Raw genomic sequence first — 23,421 nt, forward strand, 5'->3', positions numbered from 1 at the left:
CCTGTCAGTGAGTCTCTGATGACCACCAGCTGCTGCTGCAGGTTTCAGTGTGCTGGTGACACACAGCACCAGGTGCATGATGGGAAATACCCACTGGCTGACTCTGCCTGTATTTCTGATCTGTCTAGCTGCCCCCCCCCCCCCACCTCACATGCCTCCAACAGCTGCTGCCCAGTGACACAGCAGACTGAACCAGTAACACCAATACAACATCAAACTAGTGAAAGTTTAACATTCTACTACTGCACAGATCTACCTAGAGAGGGCACTAACATCTAGTGAAAGTTTAACATTCTACTACTGCACAGATCTACCTAGAGAGGGCGCCATCATCTAGTGAAAGTTTAACATTCTACTACTCCACAGATCTACCTAGAGAGGGCACTAACATCTAGTGAAAGTTTAACATTCTACTACTGCACAGATCTACCTAGAGAGGGCGCCATCATCTAGTGAAAGTTTAACATTCTACTACTCCACAGATCTACCTAGAGAGGGCGCCATCATCTAGTGAAAGTTTAACATTCTACTACTGCACAGATCTACCTAGAGAGGACACTACTGGAGCCAGAAAAATGTCTGAGCCCGCGGCTAGCAGCTAATGGTGCTAACAGTGCAAACAACAGCGGGGGGGTGGATGGATCAACACACTTTCACCAGGAGTCCACTGTTGGTGCCCCGTGTGAGGCCACGTAACTTCCGTTCTTAAGTAACACCACGTCTGGAGTTATTTTAACAAAAAAAATCACCATCTTTTCCGAACATTAACTGAGTAGTTTAAGTAGTAGTTCTGTTGCCTAACCCTAACTAAGTAGTTTCCTGTGAAGACGGAAGTTTATTTTGAAAAGACTGTGTGCACGTAACGAGAGGAAACTGACAAGTGTTGCTGGAAAACGCATGAAAAATGAGGAATAACTTTTCGTCAGGTAACATACGAACTGTCGTATGAGGATACGTTGGTTTATTAATGCTCTGATTTCCTTTAGAGAAGCTTTAACTCTGCTCACTAACTCAGTCCAGATGTTTTCTGCAGCACCATCTAGAGGACGTTAGAGGAGCTGCAGCTGGACTCACAGAGAACCTCTAATCTAATTCACCTTTATTTATTGATTTATTGATTTGATTTATTGATTGATTTATTTCCCTCAGATGAACCATGAGGTCGGTTCATGATGCAGCTGACAGACCGACTCCTCTATGGACTCCAGTCAGATCTAAATGTGTCTTCAGTTATATTTAGACTCTGATCAGACCCAGAGAGACGCTTCAGACCGGACCAGTCCAGGCCGACAGAAGCGTTAGATTAAAATACTATTAATAACAAATCCATCAGCTGTTCGGGGACATTATTATATTATTATATACATATATATTAGTTTAATTTATAGTTTGAACATCAGAGGATCTACAGTGTGAGGGGAACTCATAAACTAGTTTTCTACGTCATGTTCAGTGTTTATTAATACAGATTTAAGTTTCTAATAATAAATAAACAAATAAATAAATAAAGAATATAAATGAGTTATTCCTTCAAGGAATTTTCAGTTTTTCATGAATTCTTTCCAGGAAACACCCAATGACATTATTAGATATTAAACATGATTTTACTTTTATCTATTCTATTTAAATGTTCATTAATCATAGATGTGAGTGTGAGACAGACGTGCTGCTGGCGCCCTCTGCTGGTCCTACTGGTGAATCACAACCAGTTCACCTGTATGTGTAGTTTATTCTTTATAATACTCCTATACTACATTTTTATACAATATTTCATCAGTATGCAAATACTTACTCTGATTCATCACAATATAACACACGACCATCCTTCACACCTTAAATACAACCTGGATATTTATATACACCACATATATCCTACTTTGTATGTAGTATATTGTCTTAATCACTTTACTAGTTGTTACTCTGGTTAGATGCTAAACTGCATTCCGTTGTACTTGTACTTGTACTTGTACTTGTACTATGTACTATGTACTATGACAGTAAAGTTGAATCTAATCTGATCTCTGTAGTTTCCAGGAGCACGAGGAGGAGACGTGAGGGACACCTGAGATCTGAGAGCTGCTACCTGTGTGATGTCATCGTTGAGGAACTCACCTGTGTGATGTCATCGTTGAGGCGGCGGGTCAGCAGCTCTCTGCGGAGCGTCTCCTCATGGCGAGACGCTTCGTCCAACCAGGAGACACGACGAGAGTCCAGAGACAGAAGACGAGTCTCCAGCTGGTCCACCATGAAACGAGTCCCGTCCTGATAGTAGTAGTACAAACAGTACTCATCAGTATCAGTACAAGTACACACAGTACTCATCAGTATCAGTACTGCAGTACAAGTACACACAGTACTCATCAGTATCAGTACTGCAGTACAAGTACACACAGTACTCATCAGTATCAGTACTGCAGTACAAGTACACACAGTACTCATCAGTATCAGTACAAGTACACACAGTACTCATCAGTATCAGTACTGCAGTACAAGTACACACAGTACTCATCAGTATCAGTACTACAGTACAAGTACACACAGTACTCATCAGTATCAGTACTGCAGTATAAGTACACACAGTACTCATCAGTATCAGTACTGCAGTAGAAGTACACACAGTACTCATCAGTATCAGTACTACAGTACAAGTACACACAGTACTCATCAGTATCAGTACTACAGTACAAGTACAGCTATGTAGAAATACTACACGACAAGGAAAAGTCCTGCATTCAAAATATTACTCGAAGTATAAATACACAAGTATTAACAGTAAAATATAATTAAAGTATCAGCAGTAAAAGTACGATATTTACTCTGAGGTGTAGTAGAGTAGAAGTGAAGTAGAAGTACCTCAGCACAGTACTTGAGTGAGTGTACTTACGGTGTGGTGGACGGCGGTGCAGATGTCCGTCTTCAGTGTTGAAACCGTCTCAAACAGACTCTGGATCTGCTGACTCTGCTCAGAACCACTGGATCCACAGGAACCAGCAGAACCAAGTAGAGGTTCTGACCGGAGCAGAACCTCCAGCTGGACACACAGACAACAACACTCAGACTTATACTGGATCCACAGGAACCAGCAGAACCAGTTAGAGGTTCTGACCGGAGCAGAACCTCCAGCTGGACACACAGACAACAACACTCAGACTTATACTGGATCCACAGGAACCAGCAGAACCAGTTAGAGGTTCTGACCGGAGCAGAACCTCCAGCTGGACACACAGACAACAACACTCAGACTTATACTGGATCCACAGGAACCAGCAGAACCAGTTAGAGGTTCTGACCGGAGCAGAACCTCCAGCTGGACACACAGACAACAACACTTAGCAAACATTCTAGTAGCTAACGTTAGCTTGCTAGTAGCCAAGTAGTGGTTAGCTCGCTAGCTAGCTAGCTAATACTATACTATACTCTGTACCAAGAACCTACTGATGCTTCTTGGCAGAACTCTGACCTGTCTGGATGTGAGGTGGAAGCTGCAGGTCCAGTCCAGGATGGACTGGCTCTGATGGATCTTGTTCTTCACTCTCTTCTGGAGCTTCAGCAGCTCTGACAGATCCTCCTCCTCCACCTCCAGCCGGTCCTGGACTCCGCTCTGAGTCTCCCAGCTCCTCACCAAGAACTCCACCTCAGCGTCTAGCTTCTGGAGAGAGGAGGACAGTGTGATGCTGTAAGTCTCAGTAGTCCCAGTAGTCCCAGCAGTACAAATGTACCGGAGTCCCAACTTTACCCAAAGTCTCTACTAGAAGTAGTCCATGGACTTGAGAAGACCCAGTGGTCCCAAAGAGTCCTATGAGTGCAGAAGTCTTAGTAGTCCTCACAGTCCAAAGGACCCAACGAACCCAACGGTCCAAAGGTACCCAAAGTCCAAACTGCCCAAAGGTCCCAGCAGTCACTACAGTCGAGTCACAATGGTTCCAACCATCCCCCCAGTCAAAGCATGAGTCCCAGTGGTCCCAGAGGACTTGTATGTCTCAAAAGTCCAAAGGTCCCAGTGGTTTCAGAAGTCCCCAGAGTAGGGTTGTGCCGATAGACGATGATCTCGGGGATCGACAATGGTCAGAACGATCACCAATAGCCAAAGCAGAAGTCCCAACAGTCCAAAGGTCCCTATGATCTCAGCAAAATGTCTAAAGGTCCACTGAGTCTGAACAGTCTTAAAGTCCCATTAGTCACAGTAGTCCCATGAGTATCGCAACAGTCCCAGTGGTTCCAACTATCACAGTAGTCCCAGTGGTCCAGAACCACAACCATTGGGACTCCTACACTCCCTGCAGTCGAAAGGACCCAATGTTCTCAAAATTCCCATTAGTCCCAGTGTCCAAAGGTATCCAAAGTCCAAACTGCCCAAATGTCCCAGCAGCAACCCCTGTTTTCCCAACAGTCAAATCAGACCCTTGAGTCTCAATGGTCCCAGTAGTCCCAACAGTCTAAAAGTCCAAGCAACAGTACCGACTATCAAAACGTCCTGAAATCAGAGGACTCACGGTGAAATGTGGTCTGGCCCGGCTGAAGTGCTCCCTCAGCCTGGAGGTCTGCAGGTCTGAACCCAGATCCATCAGAGTGCAGGAATCCATCATCTCAGAGACACACTTCAAGTCCTGCAGGGTCTGAAAACATACAAGTAACTGAGTACATTTACCGAGGGACTTTACTTGAGTATTTCTAATGATACATGTATTCACCAGCTGCAGTAACTCTGGAAGGTTCCACCAGTACCACGGTGGAGTTCCTACCTTGTGGAGTCTCTCCTGGTATTTCCTGCAGGACTCCCGCTGCTGCTGGATCTGGCTTTGCCGCCGACTCTGCAGCCCGTCCACTTCCTGTTTGGTTCTGTCGAGTCGCTCCATCGTCCGCTGCACCGCCGACGCCACCGACTGCCGGTTCAACGCCGCTCCCGACACCTGAAACACACCCAGAGAGACTAAATGATCCTTCAGGACTCACAGAAACCTCATCAGGTCTGGTTACCATGGTAACAGTATGGACCATCAGGTCTGGTTACCATAGTAACAGTACGGACGCAGTCGTCTCCCAGTTCCTGACAGGTGATGAAGCTCTGTAGCGTTTCTTGCTCGCAGGCGGTGACCTGATTCTTCTTCTCTGGTGACTCAGAACTACCAGCTTCCTCCTCTTCCTCCTCCTCCTCTTCCTCTGGTCTCTCTCTGTAGACCTCCATCAGGTCCTCCATCTCCTCCTCTACCTGGAGAACAGGAAACCCCGTTGGTTCTGGGTAACAGACCCAGTAGTATTTAGAGAACAGAGGAGGCTCTGATCCGTTATCACAGCGTCTGAAGCAGCGGTTCTCAACCTCTTCTGGGCTAGCGCCCCCTATCCGTTGTCCAGGTCCCTTACCGCCCCCCTTCCGTTGTCCAGGTCCCTTACCGCCCCCTATCCGTTGTCCAGGTCCCTTACCGCCCCCCTTCCGTTGTCCAGGTCCCTTACCGCCCCCTATCCGTTGTCCAGGTCCCTTACCGCCCCCTATCCGTTGTCCAGGTCCCTTACCGCCCCCTATCCGTTGTCCAGGTCCCTTACCGCCCCCTATCCGTTATCCAGGTCCCTTACCGCCCCCCTTCCGTTGTCCAGGTCCCTTACCGCCCCCTATCCGTTATCCAGGTCCCTTACCGCCCCCCTATCCGTTTTCCAGGTCCCTTACCGCCCCCCTATCCGTTGTCCAGGTCCCTTACCGCCCCCCTATCCGTTGTCCAGGTCCCTTACCGCCCCCCTATCCGTTGTCCAGGTCCCTTACCGCCCCCCTATCCGTTGTCCAGGTCCCTTACCGCCCCCCTATCCGTTGTCCAGGTCCCTTACCGCCCCCCTATCCGTTGTCCAGGTCCCTTACCGCCCCCCATCACATCACATGTAGGCTCATTGTCTTCATAAATATTAATGTTGATTATTATTATTATGTAGATTTATTATTTATTTAATTTTCATAATCTTCTTTTGATGATTATTCTGTTATATCATTAAAGCATGTGAATAGAGGAGATATTTATGAGTGTTGATTTCTAAACCAGTCCTCCCACAGAAACATGATCAGAGACTTTGTGTCCTGCATTCTGGAGACTTTAAAAGAGTGAAAATAATAACATAATAAAAACACTAAACTGCATTTGATGTTAAACTTTTCATTTGACCTTTAACTCCCAGGAAAGAGAACTGAATAACTCTCTCCGGTGTGAACGAAGCGTATGAAACTAATATTCATCAGTTTTTATTTATCTTTGATCCTGCTGGAGTATTTCTTTCTCTTCGTTCTCTCCTCTTATTATTATTATTATTATTATTATTATTATTAATAATATTATTATTAATATATTAATAATAATAATAGTATTATTATTATTATTAATAATAATAATATTAATATTGTTATTAATATTATTAATAATATTAATATTATTATTAATAATAATATTATTATTCATATTATTATTCATATTATTAATTTACCCACCAAAATGTACTTGGCCTCACCAAATCAAATGGAGCACCCACGGGTGCTGAGATGAGAGGTGGGAATGATCAGAAGAGCAGCTGAGGATGAGTGCAGGGAACGGGCTTCTCTCTCTCACTGAAGGTTCTTTCAGACACAACGTGATGACGTCACCACTGACCTCTGAATCACGTTATTTCTAACAGCTTGTGCCGCGCTGCGACGGCCTTTCACTGCACTGAGTAAAGCTCAGCTGCTCGCTGTGGAGAGCTCAGCTTAACATGAGCTCAAACTGCGCTGTGTCGTCAGCATAGACTGCTCTCTTCACCTGAGAAACGACAGTTGGTGTAGCTCTGTTGTCGACCGGGTGGAAACAGTCGGGCTTTACACACCGTTCAGAAACAGACTGAGATAACGGAAAGGAAAAAAAGGGTGAAAATTTGTAAAAATATTATAAATCGGGAGAAATACGGGAGAATTGTGACCCCGGAGGAAACCGGGAGGAAACCGGGAGGAAACCGGGAGAGAGCGATGAAAAACGGGAGGGTTGTGTGTGGTTGGTAGCTCGACGCTAAGTTGCCTTCAATGGAAGTCCGACAGCGGAATATCCCTCATGTAAATGTATAACCACGGCGATAACATGGCGTTCACCGTGTGTGTAAAGTTCAACGCCCCCCAAGGACACCTCAACGCCCCCCAAGAACACCTCAACGCCCCCCAAGAACACCTCAACGCCCCCCAAGGACACCTCAACGCCCTCCAAGGACACCTCAACGCCCCCCAAGGACACCTCAACGCCCCCCAAGGACACCTCAACGCCCCCCAAGGACACCTCAACGCCCCCAAGAACACCTCAACGCCCCCCAAGAACACCTCAACGCCCCCCAAGAACACCTCAACGCCCCCCAAGGACACCTCAACGCCCCCCAAGAACACCTCAACGCCCCCCAAGGACACCTCAACGCCCCCAAGAACACCTCAACGCCCCCCAAGGACACCTCAACGCCCCCAAGAACACCTCAACGCCCCCCAAGGACACCTCAACGCCCCCCAAGGACACCTCAACGCCCCCCAAGGACACCTCAACGCCCCCAAGAACACCTCAACGCCCCCCAAGGACACCTCAACGCCCCCCAAGAACACCTCAACGCCCCCCAAGGACACCTCAACGCCCCCAAGAACACCTCAACGCCCACCAAGGACACCTCAACGCCCCCCAAGGACACCTCAACGCCCCCCAAGAACACCTCAACGCCCCCCAAGGACACCTCAACGCCCACCAAGGACACCTCAACGCCCCCCAAGGACACCTCAACGCCCCCCAAGGACACCTCAACGCCCCCCCTCCCCCACAGACTCTGACCTGCCGGGCCGTCCTCAGGAAGGTGACGTAGGGTTGCAGCAGCTGCAGGTTGGAGTCCATCTTCCTCTTCAGACTCTGCAGCTCCTTCAGAACCAGATCAACCCGACCGGCCAGTTCAGGACTCAGTGAACCAGGCGGATCGAGCTGAGCGGTGCCGGTGCCGGTTCCGGTTCCGGTCCGTCCGCCGGCGCTGCTTCTCTTCAGCTGCTCCGTCAGGGCCTTCAGAGGGGACAGCCGGGGGGGACCGGTTCTGACCTGATCCAGGATCTGCTTCATGTGTTCAACATCCAGACCTGCAGACTGGAGACCAACACAGAAACCAGGTCTCATTCTGGATCAGAACTTTAGAGACATATGTCGACTGGACTGAAATATTCAAACACAGAAAGATGAATATTAGTTAAAGGAGAAACGTGTCAGAATATCATGTTAGATTATATATCACGTCCTGAGATTCAGATCAGCTTCTAAACCTCACATATATATATATATACATATATATACTGTATATATATATATACAGTATATACATATATATACTGTATATATATATACTGTATATATTTTGTATATATACATATATATACTGTATATATATATATATATACAGTATATACATATATATACTGTATATATATATACTGTATAAGTATATATATACTGTATATATTTTGTATATATACAGTATATATACAGTATATATATAATATATATATATATATATTATATATATGTATATATATATATATACTCTATATATACAGTATATATACTGTATATATATATATACAGTATATACATATATATACTGTATATATATATACTGTATATATTTTGTATATATACATATATATACTGTATATATATATATATATACAGTATATACATATATATACTGTATATATATATACTGTATAAGTATATATATACTGTATAAGTATATATATACTGTATATATATATATATATACTCTATATATACTGTATATATATATATACTGTATATATATATACTGTATAAGTATATATATATGTATATATATATATACAGTATAAATATACTGTATATATATATACTGTATAAGTATATATATACTGTATATATATATATATACAGTATATATACTGTATATATAGAGTATATATATATATATACATATATATAATATATATATATATATATTATATATATACTGTATATATACTGTATATATACAAAATATATACAGTATATATATATATATATATATATATATATATATATATATATATATATATATATATATATAGTATATGTATATATATATATATATATATATATATATGTATATATACTGTATATAGGCTCTATATATGTATATATGTATATATACTCTATATATACATCACACTGACTGAAGTGTGTGTGTGTGTGTGTGTGTGTGTACCTCAGCCTGTGTGCGGAGCTGCAGGTGTGTGTGTGTGTGTGTGTGTGTGTGTGTGTGTGTGTGTGTGTGTGTGTGTGTGTGTGTGTGTGTACCTCAGCCTGTGTGCGGAGCTGCAGGTGTGTGTTCAGAGTGTCTTCGGCCTCAGAGAGCTGCCGTCCTGTTTCACAGCTGTAAGAGACACTGCTGCTCTGCTGCAGCCAGCTGCACATCTGCAACACACACACACACATACACGACCACGCACACGCACGTGCACGCGCACGCGCGCGCACACACACACACACACACACACACACACACACACACACAGTAGTATTAGTAACAGCAGCGTTAAGGGAGGAACCGTCAACAGAGCAGAGAAGTCTTTTTGACAACCTCGTCGACCAGCTGTTCCCATGACGACAGCAGCTGGAGCCTCTGATTGGTCAGGAGGGCTTGGTGGGCGTGGCCTTCTCCACACTGAGTCTCCTCTCCCAGCATGCTCTGCAGCCCGGTCGCCGGCCCGCTACACCACAGAAGAAGAAGAAGATCAGGCAGCTGTCAGGTCCAGATGTTCTGCTGCTGTTTCCTGTCCTCATTATCAATAAAGATTCACATTCAAACAGGAACAGGTCTGACCTGGATCCCGGAGGCCCCGATGTGGATCCCGGAGGCCCCGATGTGGATCCCGGAGGCCCCGATGTGGATCCAGGAGGCCCCGATGTGGATCCCGGAGGCCCCGATGTGGATCCAGGAGGCCCCGATGTGGATCCTGGAGGCCCCGATGTGGATCCAGGAGGCCCCGATGTGGATCCTGGAGGCCCCGATGTGGACGCAGGGTTCATATCTAATCCGGATTCTGGCTTCAGCTCTCTCGGTCCCGGTGTCTGGTCTAACCTGAATCCCGGCTGCAGGTTTATGGTCGCTGGTTTGGATCCAGGCTTCAACTCTAATCTGGATCCTGACTCGAAGGTTCTGGTCTCCTCTAATCTAGATTCAGGGTTCACATCTAATCCAGATTCTGGCTTCAGATCTGATCTCGATTCCGGTGTCTGGTCTAAACTGGATCCCGGCTGCAGATCTGATCTGGATTCAGGCAGCAGATCTCTAGTCTCTTCTGATCTGGGTTTCAGATCTGATCTGGGTTCAGGTTTTAGATATAATCTGGATCCTGAATCAAAGTTTCTGGTCTCCTTTGATCTGGATCCAGGCCTCACATCTGATCTGGATCCAGGTTTAAGGTCTCTGGTTTCTTTAGTTCTGGTTTCCGATTTCAGGTCTGTGTTCTCTGCTGATGTGGATCCAGACTCTGGGTCCTGGTCCAGGATTTTGTCAACTGTGAGACTCCGGTCCTGAAGTGAAGACAGGTCCTGGTATATTAAAGTATTTCATTGATTACTGCATCAACAGTTAGTATTAATACATCATGTTAGTATTAATACATCATGTTAGTATGAATACATCATGTTAGTATTAATACATCATGTTAGTATTAATACATCATGTTAGTATTAATACATCATGTTAGTATGAATACATCATGTTAGTATTAATACATCATGTTAGTATGAATACATCATGTTAGTATGAATACATCATGTTAGTATGAATACATCATGTTAGTATGAATACATCATGTTAGTATTAATACATCATGTTAGTATTAATACATCATGTTAGTATGAATACATCATGTTAGTATTAATACATCATGTTAGTATTAATACATCATGTTAGTATTAATACATCATGTTAGTATGAATACATCATGTTAGTATGAATACATCATGTTAGTATTAATACATCATGTTAGTATGAATACATCATGTTAGTATTAATACATCATGTTAGTATGAATACATCATGTTAGTATGAATACATCATGTTAGTATTAATACATCATGTTAGTATGAATACATCATGTTACATCATGTTAGTATTAATACATCATGTTAGTATGAATACATCATGTTAGTATGAATACATCATGTTAGTATTAATACATCATGTTAGTATGAATACATCATGTTAGTATGAATACATCATGTTACATCATGTTAGTATTAATACATCATGTTAGTATGAATACATCATGTTAGTATGAATACATCATGTCAGTATGAATACATCATGTTAGTATGAATACATCATGTTAGTATGAATACATCATGTTAGTATGAATACATCATGTTAGTATGAATACATCATGTTAGTATGAATACATCATGTTAGTATTAATACATCATGTTACATCATGTTAGTATGAATACATCATGTCAGTATGAATACATCATGTTAGTATTAATACATCATGTTACATCATGTTAGTATGAATACATCATGTTAGTATGAATACATCATGTTAGTATGAATACATCATGTTAGTATGAATACATCATGTTAGTATGAATACATCATGTTAGTATGAATACATCATGTTAGTATTAATACATCATGTTAGTATTAATACATCATGTTAGTATGAATACATCATGTTAGTATGAATACATCATGTTAGTATGAATACATCATGTTAGTATGAATACATCATGTTAGTATTAATACATCATGTTAGTATGAATACATCATGTTAGTATGAATACATCATGTTAGTATTAATACATCATGTTACATCATGTTAGTATGAATACATCATGTTAGTATTAATACATCATGTTAGTATTAATACATCATGTTAGTATTAATACATCATGTTACATCATGTCAGTATGAATACATCATGTTAGTATGAATACATCATGTTAGTATTAATACATCATGTTACATCATGTCAGTATGAATACATCATGTTAGTATGAATACATCATGTTAGTATTAATACATCATGTTAGTATTAATACATCATGTTAGTATGAATACATCATGTTAGTATTAATACATCATGTTAGTATGAATACATCATGTTAGTATTAATACATCATGTTACATCATGTTAGTATGAATACATCATGTTAGTATGAATACATCAAGTTAGTATGAATACATCATGTTAGTATGAATACATCATGTTAGTATTAATACATCATGTTACATCATGTTAGTATGAATACATCATGTTAGTATTAATACATCATGTTACATCATGTTAGTATGAATACATCATGTTAGTATGAATACATCAAGTTAGTATGAATACATCATGTTAGTATTAATACATCATGTTAGTATGAATACATCAAGTTAGTATGAATACATCATGTTAGTATTAATACATCATGTTAGTATGAATACATCATGTTAGTATTAATACATCATGTTACATCATGTTAGTATGAATACATCATGTCAGTATGAATACATCATGTTAGTATGAATACATCATGTTAGTATGAATACATCATGTTACATCATGTCAGTATGAATACATCATGTTAGTATGAATACATCATGTTACATCATGTTAGTATGAATACATCATGTCAGTATGAATACATCATGTTACATCATGTTAGTATGAATACATCATGTCAGTATGAATACATCATGTTAGTATGAATACATCATGTTAGTATGAATACATCATGTTAGTATGAATACATCATGTTAGTATGAATACATCATGTTAGTATTAATACATCATGTTAGTATTAATACATCATGTTAGTATTAATACATCATGTTAGTATGAATACATCATGTCAGTATGAATACATCATGTTAGTATGAATACATCATGTTAGTATGAATACATCATGTTAGTATGAATACATCATGTTACATCATGTTAGTATGAATACATCATGTTAGTATTAATACATCATGTTAGTATGAATACATCATGTTAGTATGAATACATCATGTTAGTATGAATACATCATGTTACATCATGTTAGTATTAATACATCATGTTAGTATGAATACATCATGTTAGTATTAATACATCATGTTAGTATGAATACATCATGTTAGTATGAATACATCATGTTAGTATTAATACATCATGTTAGTATGAATACATCATGTTAGTATTAATACATCATGTTAGTATGAATACATCATGTTAGTATGAATACATCATGTTACATCATGTTAGTATTAATACATCATGTTAGTATGAATACATCATGTTAGTATTAATACATCATGTTAGTATGAATACATCATGTTAGTATGAATACATCATGTTAGTATTAATACATCATGTTAGTATGAATACATCATGTTACATCATGTTAGTATGAATACATCATGTTAGTATGAATACATCATGTTACATCATGTTAGTATTAATACATCATGTTAGTATGAATACATCATGTTAGTATGAATACATCATGTTAGTATGAATACATCATGTTAGTATGAATACATCATGTTACATCATGTTAGTATGAATACATCATGTTAGTATGAATACATCATGTTAGTATTAATACATCATGTTAGTATGAATACATCATGTTACATCATGTTAGTATTAATACATCATGTTAGTATGAATACATCATGTTAGTATGAATACATCATGTTAGTATGAATACATCATGTTAGTATGAATACATCATGTTAGTATTAATACATCATGTTAGTATGAATACATCATGTTAGTATGAATACATCATGTTAGTATGAATACATCATGTTAGTATGAATACTGCGTCACTAAAACTAAACATCACTAAAACCTGTGGTCTTTGGTTCGTTCTATAATAATTAATAATCTACATGTGAACGAGTCTTCAGTTACGATGTTTTAAGGAAACATCTGTAAAAATGAAGAAGCTTTATAAGACATGATATTAATATTAAGCTCAGCTGTTTGATGTCCAGAATATCTTTTAAATATAATCAGGTCATGTGAGAGTCCTGAATGTCTTCAGGAGGATTTATATTTATATCCTGAACACCAGATGGACGACCAGAGGACACACTGATGACTCTCACTGCTGCAGCTGAGACGGCTGCACGACTCTAATCTCTTTGCACGACTCTAATCTCTTTGCACGACTCTAATCTCTCTGCACGACTCTAATCTCTTTGCACGACTCTAATCTCTTTGCACGACTCTAATCTCTCTGCACGACTCTAATCTCACTGCACGACTCTAATCTCACTGCAGGACTCTAATCTCTCTGCAGGACTCTAATCTCTCTGCATGAGTCTCTCTAATACTCTAATATCTCTAACATCTCTAAGCAGTCCTTGTAAACCTGCTCACTGCTGGATCCGTCTCTTACTTCAGAACCGGCCTCTCTGGACTCTTGTTCTTTCCTGAGGACGATGATCCTGATGGCCTGGTCCGCCCTCCTCCTCCGGTCCTGCAGCGCCTCCACCAGCTCCTCCAGCCTCAGAACCGCCCCCCTGCTGCACTGTGAGCTCTGGGAACTCTGAAGACTCTGGGAACTCTGGGGAGAGTTTGATTATTACTGAGCAGAAGATCACATCTTTCTTAGTAAATCTGGGCCAGAGTAGTTAGAGTTAGAGACGCACCGATACCGCTTCATTACAGACCGAGTACAAGTACTTCCATCTGGGTACTCTCTGATACGAGTACCGATACGAGTACTTCTCTGTGCTTAAAGAGCCTCGTTAACAGCCAGCTGGAGGGTGTGAGCGACACATGGCAGGCTGGGGAGTCCCGCATACGAGGCGGTGCGCCGCCACCGGCTCTAGGTCGGCTTGGAAAGGCTCGGGGTGAAGGTGGCTCGCGGCTGCAGCTTTACAGCGCTCCCCGCCCGGACCTCGCCGCACCGTGACGGGGCTCCCGGTGCGACTGTCAACTGCGCCGTGCCCCCAGGGCGGGGCTCGGCCAATGTAAAAGGCGCCAGGGGTCTGCGGTGATGTCGGCAACCCACCTGACCCGTCTTGAAACACGGGTCAGGTGGGTTTCAAGACCTGACGTACGCGCGAGTCAGAGGGTGACAGCTAAACCCCGTGGAGCAATGAAAGTGAGAGCCGGCGTGCGCCGGCTGAGGTGGGATCCCAGCCCAGCGGGGTCAGGCGCACCGCTGGTCCGTCTCGTCCGCACCGTCGGGGAGGCGATGCGTGAGGACCCGAAAGATGGTGACGAGAGGTTAACGTCACGCTGCATGTGGTAAGTGGTATCGGAGCCGTTTTGAGAGTACGAGTATATGAGCACAGTATCGGACCCGATACTGGCATCACTATCGGTGCATCCATAGTAGATGTTCACCTCCTGGTCCTGGTCCTGGTCCTGGTCCTGGTCCTGGTCCTGGTCCTGGTCCTGGTCCTGGTCCTCCTGCAGGATTCCTCCTCTCCTCTGGAGGTCCTCGGTCCTCTGCAGCTGTCTGAGTCTCTGCAGCAGAACGCTGCTGCTGCTTAAAACCTGCAGAGACTTCACCAGAAGACCTGGACCCAGAACACAAAGACACCACGTTTACCACACGTTACCGTGACGACCACTTCAACACATCACAAAACATAAGATAAACACCATATTGGATATTTTCTATATTTTCTTCCACCTCCGCTGACACTGTTCCTTCAGCTGTAGTCTGATACCAGGGACAATGTCCTCACCTCTCCTCATGGAGTCGTATGTGAGCTGCACTTCAGTCAGTCTGTCCTCGTCCAGTCTGGTCTGGAGGTCCTCTACTAGGTCCAGACCGACAGAGAACTAGAGAGACAGACAGAGAGACACACAGAGAGACACACAGAGAGACACACAGAGAGACACACAGAGAGACACACAGAGAGACACACAGAGAGACACACAGAGAGACACACAGAGAGACACACAGAGAGACACACAGACAGACACACAGAGAGACACACAGAGAGACACACAGAGAGACAGACAACAGAAGAAAAAGAGAAATCATGTGATTAATGGTGATTAACTATTAATCAATATATACAGCTCTACTAAAAACATCACGTTGTCTCCTGGAGACTTGAGAGCTTTAAAGTTGTGAATAAAGTGGTTTTCTAACATGTCTGAGGTGTCCTACTGTACCTCCAGAGCTCTAACGTGTCTCTGAGGCGTCCTACTGTACCTCCAGAGCTCTAACGTGTCTCTGAGGCGTCCTACTGTACCTCCAGAGCTCTAACGTGTCTCTGAGACGTCCTACTGTACCTCCAGAGCTCTAACGTGTCTCTGAGGCGTCCTACTGTACCTCCAGAGCTCTAACGTGTCTCTGAGACGTCCTACTGTACCTCCAGAGCTCTAACGTGTCTCTGAGACGTCCTACTGTACCTCCAGAGCTCTAACGTGTCTCTGAGACGTCCTACTGTACCTCCAGAGCTCTAACGTGTCTCTGAGACGTCCTACTGTACCTCCAGAGCTCTAACGTGTCTCTGAGGTGTCCTACTGTACCTCCAGAGCTCTAACGTGTCTCTGAGACGTCCTACTGTACCTCCAGAGCTCTAACGTGTCTCTGAGGTGTCCTACTGTACCTCCAGAGCTCTAACGTGTCTCTGAGACGTCCTACTGTACCTCCAGAGCTCTAACGTGTCTCTGAGGTGTCCTACTGTACCTCCAGAGCTCTAACGTGTCTCTGTGACGTCCTACTGTACCTCCAGAGCTCTAACGTGTCTCTGAGGCGTCCTACTGTACCTCCAGAGCTCTAACGTGTCTCTGAGACGTCCTACTGTACCTCCAGAGATCTAACGTGTCTCTGAGGTGTCCTACTGTACCTCCAGAGCTCTAACGTGTCTCTGAGACGTCCTACTGTACCTCCAGAGCTCTAACGTGTCTCTGAGGTGTCCTACTGTACCTCCAGAGCTCTAACGTGTCTCTGAGACGTCCTACTGTACCTCCAGAGCTCTAACGTGTCTCTGTGACGTGTCTCTGAGGCGTCCTACTGTACCTCCAGGGCTCTAACGTGTCTCTGAGGCGTCCTACTGTACCTCCAGAGCTCTAACGTGTCTCTGAGGCGTCCTACTGTACCTCCAGGGCTCTAACGTGTCTCTGAGGCGTCCTACTGTACCTCCAGAGCTCGGCGGTAGAAGTCTGCAGCCAGCGTCAGGACTTCCTGTCGTCTCTGCAGCAGGCGGAGGAGCAGCGACCATCCCTCCTTCAGAGACGCCACCATGGCCTTCAGCACCTCCTCCTCTTCCTCCTGTTTGTTCCTCTTCTGCTCCATCGTATCTTCATCCCTCCTCCTCCTCATCCTCCTCTTCCTCTGCTCTGTCTGTTGGTTGTTCTCCACCACAGACAGAACTTCCTCCTCATGTTTCTGGAATAACAACAGACGGTTAAAGAAGGTTCCTGCAGCACAAACATGACTCACAGTCCTGAGACCAAGAAAACATCAAGAAACACCAAGAAAACACCAAGAAAACACCAAGACAACACCAAGAAAACACCAAGACAACACCAAGACAACACCACGAAAACACCAAGAAAACACTAAGACAACACCACGAAAACACCAAGACAACACCAAGAAAACACCAAGACAACACCAAGACAACACCAAGAAATCACCAAGACAACACCAAGACAACACCAAGACAACACCAAGAAAACACCAAGAGCACACCAAGACAACACCAAGACAACACCAAGACAACACCAAGAAATCACCAAGACAACACCAAGACAACACCAAGAAAACACCAAGAGCACACCAAGAACACACCAAGACAACACCAAGACAACACCACGAAAACACCAAGAAAAAAACAAGAAAACACCAAGAAAACACCAAGAAAACACCAAGAAAACACCAAGAAAACACCAAGACAACACCAAGAACACACCAAGACAACACCAAGACAAAAACAAGACAACACCAAGACAACACCACGAAAACACCAAGAAAACACTAAGAACACACCAAGACAACACCAAGACAACACCAAGAACACACCAAGACAACACCACGAAAACACCAAGAAAACACTAAGAACACACCAAGACAACACCAAGACAACACCAAGAAAACACCAAGACAACACCAAGAAAACACCAAGACAACACCAAGACAACACCAAGAAAACACCAAGAAAACACCAAGAACACACCAAGACAACACCAAGACAACACCAAGAAATCACCAAGACAACACCAAGACAACACCAAGACAAAAACAAGACAACACCAAGACAACACCACGAAAACACCAAGAAAACACTAAGAACACACCAAGACAACACCAAGACAACACCAAGAAAACACCAAGACAACACCAAGACAACACCACGAAAACACCAAGAAAACACCAAGAAAACACCAAGACAACACCAAGAAAACACCAAGAACACACCAAGACAACACCAAGACAACACCAAGAAATCACCAAGACAATACCAAGACAACACCAAGACAACACCAAGACAACACCAAGACCACACCAAGACAACACCAAGAACACACCAAGACAACACTAAGACAACACCAAGAAAACACCAAGACAACACCAAGACAACACCATGGAAACACCAAGACAACACCAAGACCACACCAAGAAAACACCAAGACAACACCAAGACCACACCAAGACAACACCAAGAACACACCAAGACAACACTATGACAACACCAAGACAACACCAAGACCACACCAAGACAACACCAAGAACACACCAAGACAACACCAAGACAACACCAAGACAACACCAAGAAAACACCAAGAACACACCAAGACAACACCAACAACACACCAAGACAACACTAAGACAACACCACGGAAACACCAAGACAACACCAAGACCACACCAAGACAACACCAAGAACACACCAAGACAACACCACGAAAACACCAAGACAACACCAAGACAACACCAAGACAACACCAAGACAACAACAAGACAACACCAAGACAACACCAAGACAACACCAAGAAAACACCAAGACAACACCAAGACAACACCACGAAAACTCCAAGAAAACACCAAGAAAACACCAAGACAACACCAAGAAAACACCAAGAACACACCAAGAAATCACCGAGACAATACCAAGACAACACCAAGACAACACCAAGACAACACCAAGACAACACCAAGACCACACCAAGACAACACCAAGAACACACCAAGACAACACTAAGACAACACCAAGACAACACCAAGACAACACCAAGACAACACCACGAAAACACCAAGAAAACACTAAGAACACACCAAGACAACACCAAGACAACACCAAGAAAACACCAAGACAACACCAAGACAACACCACGAAAACTCCAAGAAAACACCAAGAAAACACCAAGACAACACCAAGACAACACCAAGAAAACACCAAGAACACACCAAGACAACACCAAGACAACACCAAGAAATCACCGAGACAATACCAAGACAACACCAAGACAACACCAAGACAACACCAAGACAACACCAAGACCACACCAAGAACACACCAAGACAACACTAAGACAACACCAAGAAAACACCAAGACAACACCAAGACAACACCAAGACCACACCAAGACAACACCAAGAACACACCAAGACAACACTAAGACAACACCACGGAAACACCAAGACCACACCAAGAACACACCAAGACAACACCAAGACAACACCAAGACCACACCAAGACAACACCAAGAACACACCAAGACAACACCAAGACAACACCAAGAACACACCAAGACAACACCAAGAACACACCAAGACAACACTAAGACAACACCACGGAAACACCAAGACCACACCAAGACAACACCAAGAACACACCAAGAAAACACCAAGACAACACCAAGACAACACTAAGACAACACCAAGACCACACCAAGACAACACCAAGAACACACCAAGACAACACTAAGACAACACCAAGACCACACCAAGACAACACCAAGAACACACCAAGACAACACCAAGAACACACCAAGACAACACCAAGACAACACCAAGACCACACCAAGAACACACCAAGACAACACCAAGACAACACCAAGACAACACCAAGACAACACCAAGAACACACCAAGACAACACCAAGACAACACCAAGACAACATCAAGAACACACCAAGACAACACCAAGAACACACCAAGACAACACCAAGACAACACCAAGACAACACCAAGACAACACCAAGAACACACCAAGACAACACCAAGAACACACCAAAACAACACTAAGACAACACCACGGAAACACCAAGACCACACCAAGACAACACCAAGAACACACCAAGAAAACACCAAGACAACACTAAGACAACACCACGGAAACACCAAGACCACACCAAGACAACACCAAGAACACACCAAGAAAACACCAAGACAACACTAAGACAACACCACGGAAACACCAAGACCACACCAAGAACACACCAAGACAACACCAAGACAACACCAAGACCACACCAAGACAACACCAAGAACACACCAAGACAACACCAAGACAACACCAAGAACACACCAAGACAACACCAAGAACACACCAAAACAACACTAAGACAACACCACGGAAACACCAAGACCACACCAAGACAACACCAAGAACACACCAAGACAACACCAAGACAACACCAAGACAACACTAAGACAACACCAAGACCACACCAAGACAACACCAAGAACACACCAAGACAACACCAAGACAACACCAAGACAACACCAAGACAACACTAAGACAACACCAAGACCACACCAAGACAACACCAAGAACACACCAAGACAACACCAAGACAACACCAAGACAACACCAAGACAACACCAAGAACACACCAAGACAACACCAAGACAACACCAAGACAACACCAAGACAACACCAAGACAACACCAAGAACACACCAAGACAATACCAAGAACACACCAAAACAACACTAAGACAACACCACGGAAACACCAAGACCACACCAAGACAACACCAAGAACACACCAAGAAAACACCAAGACAACACCAAGACAACACCAAGACAACACTAAGACAACACCAAGACCACACCAAGACAACACCAAGAACACACCAAGACAACACCAAGACAACACCAAGACAACACCAAGACAACACTAAGACAACACCAAGACCACACCAAGACAACACCAAGAACACACCAAGACAACACCAAGACAACACCAAGACAACACCAAGAACACACCAAGACAACACCAAGACAACACCAAGACAACACTAAGACAACACCAAGACCACACCAAGAACACACCAAGACAACACCAAGACAACACCAAGACAACACCAAGACAACACCAAGAACACACCAAGAACACACCAAGACAACACCAAGACAACACCAAGACAACACCAAGACAACATCAAGAACACACCAAGACAACACAGATCATGTTCCGTTGGCAGGAATCACAAGGCTACTGTCCAGTAGGTGTCCGTTACGTGTCTCTGTGTGTGTGTCTGTGTGTATTGTGTATTTTCCGGTGTGTATTGTGTGTTCTCCGTTGTGTGTCTCTCTGTGTGTGTGTGTGTGTGTGTGTGTGTGTGTGTGTGTGTGTGTGTGTGTGTGTGTGTGTGTGTGTGTGTGTGTGTGTGTGTGTCTCTGTGTGTGTACCTGCAGTTTGTCCATCAGCTGCTGCTGGTCCTGGATCAGGTCCTGGTTTTCTTCCTGGTTGGATCCGATCTCACAGAGACCTGGTTGGACCTGGACCAGCTGGAGGTGGACCAGAGAGCCACTCTGGAGGGACGTAGACACAACCAATCATCTGATATGAGATCAATATGAAATCAGTCTTTATAATAACCATCATTAAGAAATGGAACATTGATGGTTTATTAAACCTAGTTAATAATTATTACTTTACTTTACTGATACTTTACTGATACTTTACTTTACTGATACTTTACTTTACTTTACTGATACTTTACTGATATTTTACTTTACTTTACTGATACTTTACTTTACTTTACTTTACTGATACTTTACTGATACTTTACTTTACTGATACTTTACTGATACTTTACTTTACTTTACTGATATTTTACTTTACTTTACTGATACTTTACTTTACTTTACTTTACTGATACTTTACTGATACTTTACTTTACTTTACTGATACTTTACTTTACTTTACTTTACTGATATTTTACTTTACTTTACTGATACTTTACTTTACTGATACTTTACTTTACTGATACTTTACTGATACTTTACTTTACTTTACTGATACTTTACTTTACTTTACTTTACTGATATTTTACTTTACTTTACTGATACTTTACTTTACTGATACTTTACTGATACTTTACTGATACTTTACTTTACTTTACTGATATTTTACTTTACTTTACTGATACTTTACTTTACTTTACTTTACTTTACTTTACTGATACTTTACTTTACTGATACTTTACTGATACTTTACTTTACTTTACTGATATTTTACTTTACTTTACTGATACTTTACTTTACTTTACTTTACTGATACTTTACTGATACTTTACTTTACTGATATTTTACTTTACTTTACTGATACTTTACTTTACTGATACTTTACTGATACTTTACTTTACTTTACTGATACTTTACTTTACTTTACTTTACTGATATTTTACTTTACTTTACTGATACTTTACTTTACTGATACTTTACTGATACTTTACTGATACTTTACTTTACTTTACTGATATTTTACTTTACTTTACTGATACTTTACTTTACTTTACTTTACTTTACTTTACTTTACTTTACTGATACTTTACTTTACTGATACTTTACTGATACTTTACTTTACTTTACTGATATTTTACTTTACTTTACTGATACTTTACTTTACTGATACTTTACTGATACTTTACTTTACTTTACTGATACTTTACTTTACTTTACTTTACTGATATTTTACTTTACTTTACTGATACTTTACTTTACTGATACTTTACTGATACTTTACTGATACTTTACTTTACTTTACTGATACTTTACTGATACTTTACTGATACTTTACTTTACTTTACTGATACTTTACTTTACTTTACTGATACTTTACTGATACTTTACTTTACTTTACTGATATTTTACTTTACTTTACTGATACTTTACTTTACTTTACTTTACTGATATTTTACTGATATTTTACTTTACTTTACTGATACTTTACTTTACTGATACTTTACTTTACTTTACTGATACTTTACTTTGCTGATACTTTACTGATACTTTACTTTACTTTGCTGATACTTTACTGATACTTTACTTTACTTTACTGATATTTTACTGGTACTTTACTGATACTTTACTGATACTTTACTTTACTGATACTTTACTTTACTGATACTTTACTGATACTTTACTTTACTGATACTTTACTTTACTGATATTTTACTTTACTTTACTGATACTTTACTTTAC

At 41.9% G+C, this 23,421-nt stretch overlaps 1 protein-coding gene across 1 annotated transcript in view; it reads right to left on the minus strand.

Annotated features, from left to right (window-relative positions):
* Positions 1-2,079: 2,079 nt before the first annotated feature.
* The window catches only part of LOC141763566 (uncharacterized), a 30,639-nt gene continuing 9,297 nt past the window's right edge, over positions 2,080-23,421 (minus strand). Inside the window, exons 2-16 of the mRNA XM_074628002.1 lie at positions 21,625-21,747; positions 17,124-17,372; positions 15,715-15,811; positions 15,368-15,543; positions 14,412-14,579; positions 9,853-10,583; positions 9,610-9,739; positions 9,327-9,443; positions 7,809-8,108; positions 5,012-5,209; positions 4,743-4,910; positions 4,494-4,616; positions 3,461-3,649; positions 2,885-3,031; positions 2,080-2,262 (exon numbers count right to left, since the gene is read on the minus strand). Of these exons, the coding sequence (XP_074484103.1) occupies positions 2,080-2,262; positions 2,885-3,031; positions 3,461-3,649; positions 4,494-4,616; positions 4,743-4,910; positions 5,012-5,209; positions 7,809-8,108; positions 9,327-9,443; positions 9,610-9,739; positions 9,853-10,583; positions 14,412-14,579; positions 15,368-15,543; positions 15,715-15,811; positions 17,124-17,372; positions 21,625-21,747 (3,099 nt within the window). The remainder of the gene's footprint in view (positions 2,263-2,884; positions 3,032-3,460; positions 3,650-4,493; positions 4,617-4,742; positions 4,911-5,011; positions 5,210-7,808; positions 8,109-9,326; positions 9,444-9,609; positions 9,740-9,852; positions 10,584-14,411; positions 14,580-15,367; positions 15,544-15,714; positions 15,812-17,123; positions 17,373-21,624; positions 21,748-23,421) is intronic.

The sequence above is a fragment of the Sebastes fasciatus genome, assembly GCF_043250625.1.
Source record: "Sebastes fasciatus isolate fSebFas1 chromosome 14 unlocalized genomic scaffold, fSebFas1.pri SUPER_14_unloc_3, whole genome shotgun sequence".
In the NCBI taxonomy this organism is placed as follows: Eukaryota; Metazoa; Chordata; class Actinopteri; order Perciformes; family Sebastidae; genus Sebastes; species Sebastes fasciatus.